The sequence below is a fragment of the Haliaeetus leucocephalus genome, unplaced genomic scaffold (assembly GCF_000737465.1).
Source record: "Haliaeetus leucocephalus isolate CR32 unplaced genomic scaffold, Haliaeetus_leucocephalus-4.0 Scaffold556, whole genome shotgun sequence".
Taxonomy (NCBI): domain Eukaryota; kingdom Metazoa; phylum Chordata; class Aves; order Accipitriformes; family Accipitridae; genus Haliaeetus; species Haliaeetus leucocephalus.
The window spans coordinates 1,950,575-1,958,544 of record NW_010972992.1 but is presented as its reverse complement, the minus strand read 5'-3'; the positions used below and the strand labels follow the sequence as shown (position 1 = coordinate 1,958,544).

At 55.9% G+C, this 7,970-nt stretch overlaps 1 protein-coding gene across 1 annotated transcript; it reads right to left on the bottom strand.

Moving 5' to 3' along the window:
- Positions 1-435: 435 nt before the first annotated feature.
- KLHDC7A (kelch domain containing 7A) lies at positions 436-2,856 on the bottom strand. The gene has a single exon (XM_010577506.1). It carries the CDS (start codon positions 2,854-2,856, stop codon positions 436-438), a length of 2,421 nt encoding a protein of 806 aa, XP_010575808.1.
- Positions 2,857-7,970: the final 5,114 nt, after the last annotated feature.

Sequence of the window (7,970 nt, the reverse complement as noted above, 5' to 3'; positions counted from 1 at the left end):
TGTGTTCCTCCACCCTAAAATCCCCCATGTGTTGCATGTCCAGGTCAATATTAAACACCCGGTGTGTAAAGCAGCTACTTATCGGGTAGTGCACAGCTGGGAGCCTGTAGCGAGCCGTGGTTTATTTGCATCCAAGCAAGCACGCCTATGTTTAAATACCTCTAAGCAAACGAGTCCACCCAACTCCTGCTTTGCTCTTCCTTGTGTCCTCAAGGCTGGGTTTACTGGTAGTATTCAAGGACAGTTTGTCTCCTTCCTTCCTTACAGGGACTGGGAGGATGCCTGCTTGATGGTAGGTGTGGGTCACGTTGCCCTGGTAGTGTTGGTCCCATGCTATGTGGTTCAATGAGTGCTGGTGGCTTCTTCTACCAGCTTTCACCATCGTGTCACATCTGAGCCACCACCACTGTTGCGTAAGACCCCAGCACGGATCCCTCAAACCTGTGTTTGCACCGTCCCTCCCTCTGGCAGCACCAGGACTACTGGGAGGATGCTGCCACGGGGTGATGGGAAGGGCTGAAGCTCCTTCGTCCCAAAGCGTGGTGAGATGTGGTCGGCCAAGAAGCGTATGTGGAAGCGCCGGCCAACACAGTGGACCAGGCTGCCCATCACGGCGCACTGGAAGCCGGATGGGTTGGGCAAGGCGTAGGTGGCACACTCATACCATAGCTTGGCCTTGGCGCTGCAGCGGTAGACGCTGATGCCCATGCTACGATGGAGGTCAAAGCGGTAGATGAAGCCGTTAGCGCTCACCATCTCGGCTGTCCTGTCCTTGCCACCGCCGGCCAGGGTGACCCTCCAGCTGTCCGAGCGGGCAGTGTAACGCAGCAGCATGTAGCGCAAGGTGCCCCCCGTCACATAGATCTCCCCATCACACACTGTGGCCGTGTGGGCCACGGCAAAGGTGTCATGGGGCAGGGGTGCGGTGAAGGTCCAACGGTCCTGCCGGGGGTTGTAGCGCTCCACCGTGTAGAGGCACTCGCCACCAATGGCGTAAAGGTGGCCATCCAAGGCCACAAGCTTGCAGTGTGGCCGTGCTTGGTTCAGGGGGCAGATCTCCCTCCAGATGCTGGTCAGGGGATCGTAGCAGAAGACACGGTTGGAGGGTCTCTGCATCTGGCCTGTGCCCTCACAGCCGGCCACCACGAAGAGGTAGTTGAACATGCTGCACATGGCGCACCCCCGGGAGACCACCTCCGGTGGCACGTGGCAGAGGTGATGCCAGCGGTCCCCTCCGTCATCGTAGTAGCACAGGCGGCTGGTCTGGAGGCCGGGCTCCTGCACGTTGATGTCTGCCACAGCCATGTACATCTTCCCCTTCATCCTCTGCCGCAGGATGAGCTCCCGCTCACCGGCGTTGAGACGGCCGTAGATGGAGTGTGTCCTCAGTACTTGCAGGTAGTTGTCACTCATCACCTTGTAGGCGGCTTCCTGGAGGTGGCTGAGCTTCTGCGCCTTGGCTGTGCAGAGGACCTCATAGCAGTTCCCCATGTCCAGGTGGGTGGGTGGTGGCATTTGGAACAGGCCAGCACTGGCCACCAGCCCTGGTCGGGGACTTGCAGGTGGTGTGCCGGCTGGCACCGTGACCCCAAAACCCTCCATGGGCAGCTGGAGGTGGGGGCTGTCAGCAATCTGGAGGATGCTGTCCTTGCGGCCAGGCGATGGTGGCTCAGGGGAGATCTCCAAGCTCCCTGTAGGTGGTGGAACTATGGAGGAGGTGGTGGGATCCTGTATTGCTGAGGCTGGGTCTGGCTCCTGGGTTGCAAAGCTCTGCAGTTTTTCCTTGACCTGCTCTAAGCTGCAGTGCCGGGATGTTCCCAGGGGGATGTAGGGGAGGCACCTCTTCTTCGACATGGACTGGGAGATGGACTGGGCATAGTAGTCATAGACTTTGCCTTTGAGGCCAGAGACCGGCTGCCTGGCCCCGTCCTTTGCCCGCTGCTCGGGGATGTAGTTCTCCTCCACCTGGATCTTTGCGACCGAGGAGAAAGAGTAGGAGGTGTCTGAACCTGCGCTGCTTGCTGTCATTTTTAGACCCAGGTCCGAGGTGACGCTGAGGGTCTGAACCATCCCCCAGCACCCCTTGGCCTCCCGGCTCACACTTCCAACAGCCAAATCCTGCTCCATGCTTTGGGCACATCCATCACCTGCCATCTGGGCATTAGCGATCCCTGGGGAAAGCCCAGTGCTTGGTGCGAGCGTGCCCTCCTCCCTGTGGCTGCTCGGTGTTTCGGCTGCGTCCCCAGGGTCATAAGAGCTCGGCTTGCTTCCTGGCTCACTTGCCAGATTACTTCCCAGCTCGCTTCCTGGCTCGCTTGCCAGCTCGCTTCCCGGCTCGATTCCTGGCTTGCTTCCCGGATCACTTTCCAGCTCAATTCCTGGCTCGTTTCCTGACTTACTTCCCATCTCACTTCCCAGCTTGCTTCCCAGCTCACTTCCCCTCTCGGCCATCCCTGCTCTGCTGTGAGTCAGCCCCGGTTTAGAAACCATCTCCTCTCCTTCCTCCTCCTCCTCCTCACCCCTTGGCAGACTTCGATCCCCCTGGGGAGGCATGCGCCATGTCCCACGGCCGCTTGCTTGACCGCTCGCTTCTCCATCCCCGCCAACCCTCCTCACCTCCCCACCAAACACCCTCCTCTGTCGCAGACCTGTCGCACCGTCGCCATCCCCATCCTGGGCAGCATTTTCCCTCTGCTCTCCTCCCGTGTCGGCCGGCGGGATTTTGCCCCCGGCAAGCGAGCGAGACTTATAAAACCTGTATGCCAAAGTCAGGAGGAGCAGAGCGGCGGCGGAGAGGACCAGCTTGCCGGCCAGCTGCATGTCGGACTGCCAGGGCAGGGTTACTCGCTGGGGCATTTTTCCATGCCGGGAATGCGGAGAAGCCGATTAATGATTGCCGAGTGAGCCCGGAGCGTGGAGCTGAAGGTTTGGGGCAAGGTGACTTTGAACGGGCAAAGCTGGCAGAAGGTTTCCGGACAAGCTTTGCATGTTTGGGATGGGCTGGGCTTCAGGGAAAAGGTGCAGCCCAGAGCTGGCAGCACAGAGCCGGCTTTATTAGCTTGGTAAACAGAGAGGCTCAGAAAAAGGCAAAAGGAAGCACAAAGGGAGGAAAAGTATCTCCTCCAAGCAGCCCGTTGGTGTTACCTCCTTGTTTCTTTTGATATTTAAAAGGGATCATGCAACGGAAGGGCAAAATAAGGGTTTTTTTGTCCAGGAAAGGTCCTTCATCCCTGGGTGCAGGCACAGGGAAGGGAGGGAGAAGCAGCCCGGTGCCGGGCAGACCTTTGGTCTGACACCGAGCAGCTGCTCCGCGGCAGAGGCGGGTGACTAATTTGGTAGCCTTCGTTTGCGGCACGCTAGCTAATGAAGGGTGACGGGAAATAGTCCGAAAGCTTCTGGGGTCTCTTTGAGGCCAGCTTGGAAGTGGCAGGGGAATTAAAGAGCTGGTGAAAAAGGAGCTGAGGGCATTAGGAGGGGGAAAAATCCAGTACCGAAGAGCAAATAAAGGCAGGAGTAAAACTGCAGCTGGTGGCCGCTGCATTCAGACACCTGCATCTGTGTGCATGGGGAGAGGGGTGAACTAAGGAAAGTAAACAAAAGCATTCAGACCAGGAAAATATTTGGGATGGGAAGGGATGGGAGAGATGTGAGTTGTCGTTTTGAAGTGATGCACTGCTGCGTGTGGGATGACCGTGGGAATTGGAGTCACTGTGGGGAAACCGAGGCACGCAGGATGCCAGACAGTGTCACGCTTGCATCTTTCTCCCTCTGGAAAGATGACGGCGATGTGTCTGGTTCTGATCTGAATTTCAAAGCTTTAGGGGAATTGTTGTCCCTGTTGTCCCCAAGGCAGCCAGGTCCCCACTCCTGGACCGCGGGGAGGGGGGGAAAGGAGGGGGCCTGGGGAATGGCATCCCTCCACAACCGCCGCTAAGCGAGCTGAATTCAAAGGGATAAAATTAATTTCCTTTTCCCCGAGGGGAACGTCTTGCATGCTGAGAGATGCATAAAGAAATGAGGTCCTACGAGGCGGCAAAGAAACAGCCTAAACGTGGGTGGGGGTGGTGGCTGCTCCTGTTTGTATGCAGGGACTTGCCCCCCGCTAGCTTGGTCCTGATCTGGTGGGATTTGCCAGAGAAATGAACCCAAGTGATGCTAAAAGAACTCCTTGTATGAGGTGTGGGTGTGATGGGTCCCAACTGCATGGGTCATGGGTACGTGTGGTAGGAGGAGGTCTTGCTGTGGACCTTTAATGGGTGGTGGGTGCTTGTGAGCTCAAACCCGGTGTCCACAGCCTCCCAAACCACCTCCTGTGCAGCGGGTGATCTTCACCAGCCTTTGCGTGAGCTCAGGCATTGCCTTTTGTGACGGGGAGGAGCATCTGAACCTCCTTGGGGCACGTACCTCATCAACTGCAAGTTCCGAGATGTCCCCCTGCCAATGCCGAGGCACTGAATTTCACCTGATGGCTTCGCATGGGGACGGTGGTGGTGCCGAAGGGGAGGGGGGTGGTTGTATATCTGTCGCTAGACTTGCCAGGGACGCTCGTTAGGTGGAGGACAATGTGCTAAATAGCGTAATATTTTTATATATATATATATATATTTATATAAAAAAATGCTGGTCCCCATGCTGGCTTGGCTGTTGGGGACCCCTGCGCACAACCCTGCTGTGAACAGGGAGAGCCCACCAGCGTTTTTTAGGGGGATGTTCAGCAAGTTGTCACCTTGTATGGGTGCAGTGTGGGGAAATGCAGCAACAAAGAGGTTGGGGGAGTGAGGATATTTAGATTAAGAGGTGGACTTTGGAGCAGGGCAAACACTGGTGTGATGCATCCCTCGGATGCATCTTGAGCTTGTGCCAGGGGCCAAAGCAGCACTGGCCAAAACCCACTCCGCCACTCCCGTCCATCCTATTTGGCATGGGGACCCAAAATCTATTACTGGGGGGCTTGGTCTGGCTAAAACCTCGGGGAAAGCAGTATCCCTCCCGCCTGCAAACTCAGAGGGTCCTGAAGCCAAGGCTGGAGCTGGGGTACACAGGGATGCGCATCAAGGCTGGGCACGTGTTTCGGGGCTCAGCTAATTGGCAAAGGGTCTGGCCACCCACGCACGGCTGTGACCCCCAGGTGTCTTCATTTCTCCCTGCCACAGTTTTTAATCTGCAAGTAGATCTGCAAAGATCCTTGCGTTTGTGAGCTGGGAAGTATGAATTATGTATGTGCTTGGTGGCCCTGTGAACCCAGCCACGGCAGTAACTGTGCCCAGTAATGAGGTGGGGGAGGAAGGGCAAGCACTGAGCAAAGTCCACCATCGCTCCTGCTGGCATTCCCAGCCCTGTCGAGCCGCAGCATCCCTGGTTTTGTGTCCCCCACCCTAATATCCCAAAGGGCTGGGGGCTTGGATGCGCCACATCCTTGAGAGATGCAGAGCTGGGCTGCCGAAACCCAGACTCCGGGTGCATGCCAGGATGAGCGCAGTTCTCCTTGACATCAGTGGGTTTTTACGGACCTTGGGAGGGCGAAACACGGAGCGTGGGGGGAGGCAAGGGCGTTTTTGGCAGGCAGCATGCTCTGCTTGCTGTTGCCTTCACAAATGGTAGGATGGAGGGACCAGAGCCTGACTGCCGAGCTTGAACTGCGGGGGATGTTGTCGGGAAGGAGGATCCCTGTGGCAAAAATGCAGGTCTGACGTATAAATGTATATATTTATCTCTGCCTTACGGTAAGGAATACGAGGGGCAGTGTAGGGGAGCAGGGGATACGGCCGTGGCAGCTCCGAGCAGCAGTGACGTCTCGGCACTTGTGACTCTAATTGAATGTAATTGCCTCTTCCAAATTTTGCTAAAACCTTTTCAAAGTCCCCTGAAATTAGGGAACATCGATAACGCCGTTCCTTGGGGTTTTCAGCTGGCGTCATCCCTAAGAAGCACGATTAATTTTTTACAACCTAATCATATCTCTTAGGCAGGTTGTCAGCCGTGGATCTGTCATCTCTCATCAATAATGAAACAACCTGAGCAGCTCTTCCCCCTCCAGCCTCCTGCATTATTCACTGCCAGGTCCTCAAACAACAGGGTGTGTGGTAGGGGGGACCCGGGGATTTAATTGATGTCTTTTGTAATTACCTGTAAGAAGGGGGATGGGGATGGGGAAACAGGGCTGGTAGGTGGTGGGTGAAGGATGAAAGGGGGCAGGAGGTAAAGGCAAGGTCCAGCACAGCAGGGATGGTTTTCTTTGGACCACTGCTTTGGTGGGATGGCATCTGTTTGTGTCCCAGGGCTTGCAGGGACTTTGGGAAAGCTTGCAGGATGTCTGCCCAAAATGAGGAGAGACCCCCGTGTCCCCTCACTCATCGCTTTGGTTGTGCTAGTGGCGAGAAGGTCCCAGCCTATCGCCTGATCCATCACCATGCCAGCATCCCCAGGGAAAGAGCTAAGCATCCTGAATACACATGCTGGGGTGGATTTGGGATACAGGACCCACCGGTCCTCTCCCAGCCATTAGATGGAGAGGTCACGTTGCTCCCAAGATGGCACCAAGCAGAGCCGGGTGATGGTGGCACTGCTGCTGTAATGCTCCTCGTTTCCACGGTTCCAGGCTAAAACTGCCACATTTGCATTTAAATGGAGGTTTGGGCATCTGTAAATCCTCATTTTTTGAAGCGCCTAATAGTTGTTTAATCACGTTGGGATGAGGCCCCTGGAGCATCTCCAATCCAGCGAGGAGGCTGAGAAGCATCCACACCGTGGTGGGGGGCTCTCCTGCCTGCTCGGTAGCATGGGGGTAAACTGAGTCATGCAGATTTCCCTAAAAAACAAAGGTTACTCTAAAAAATGAAGGTTCCCTTCTCACCCAGGGAGGTGCAATGGGCTGGAGCAGTGAAAGAGGTCAGGGAGGGAGCAGGGGTTTGGGTAGCTGGTCTGAAGGGATCCGGATACTCGGATACTGTTGCTTTGGGATGAAAGTGGAGCCGATGATCCTCTTACATCCCAGCCAGCCCCAATCTGTCCCCTGTTTCTTCCAGCCCAAATTATAAAACCATGTGCTTTTACATATAGGAAGAAACTCCTGAGCTGCTGCGTGTTTGTTCGTCTCCTTTGAGGCTGGGAAATTGCTTGCAGCAAGGTTGGCAACAGAGCATGGCAGGGACTGAATCTGCTTAATAATAATTAATCATAATAGTAATAATAATGCTTAGCACTCTTACGGGGCTTTGGAAAGATGAAGCGCCACACGGCTGCTGGCTAATCCTCTAGGATTAAGAGTTCCCGGAGGAAAAGACAGGGGACTGCCCCGTCCTTGGGCTCCTCTCCCCCCTGCATCCGCTCCCCAGGGATCCTGGCCCGGGGCTGGATGCTCTCGGGGCACCACAGGGAGGCAAAGCAGCCAAGCAAACCTCCGGCATCCTCCAGCACTGGGCAGGATTGGGGCAAAAACCACCTGGTTTTTTTGCAAAGAGCCGTCCTGCAGCAGGATCAATGCTGTACCGGGATGTGCCCGACGGCATAGGGTACCATAGGAATGGCCAGGATCTGGCTATGCTGGACCGTTATCTGTTTCCATGGTGACAGTTAGCCCAGAGGGATGGGGAGGGTGGCACAGCCCAAACGTGGGTGCAGCGCTTTAAACTCGGCTGGTGCCTCCATGCCGGCGCTGCCCAATGGGATGTGTGCTGCCCACTCATGTGTGAGCGCTGACATTTTGGGTTGGGAGCTGCCTGTCACTAAAGATTGACCGTCCAGCCCAGGACAAGTATTATGCAGGGTGCCTGTCTTCTAGCAAAGTCGATTTGCCCCAGCTGAGGTCCGGATAAGGTCGGTGATCCGCAGCTTTCGGGCTCGCAGTGCCGCTGTCCGTGTGCATGCAATCTGAGTAGGGCTTGTCCCCGACATCCTTCATGCTGGGGACACGTGTGGTCCTTACCCCAGGGAGCTGAGACCTGGAGCAGCTTGGTGCAGTGGGAATGATG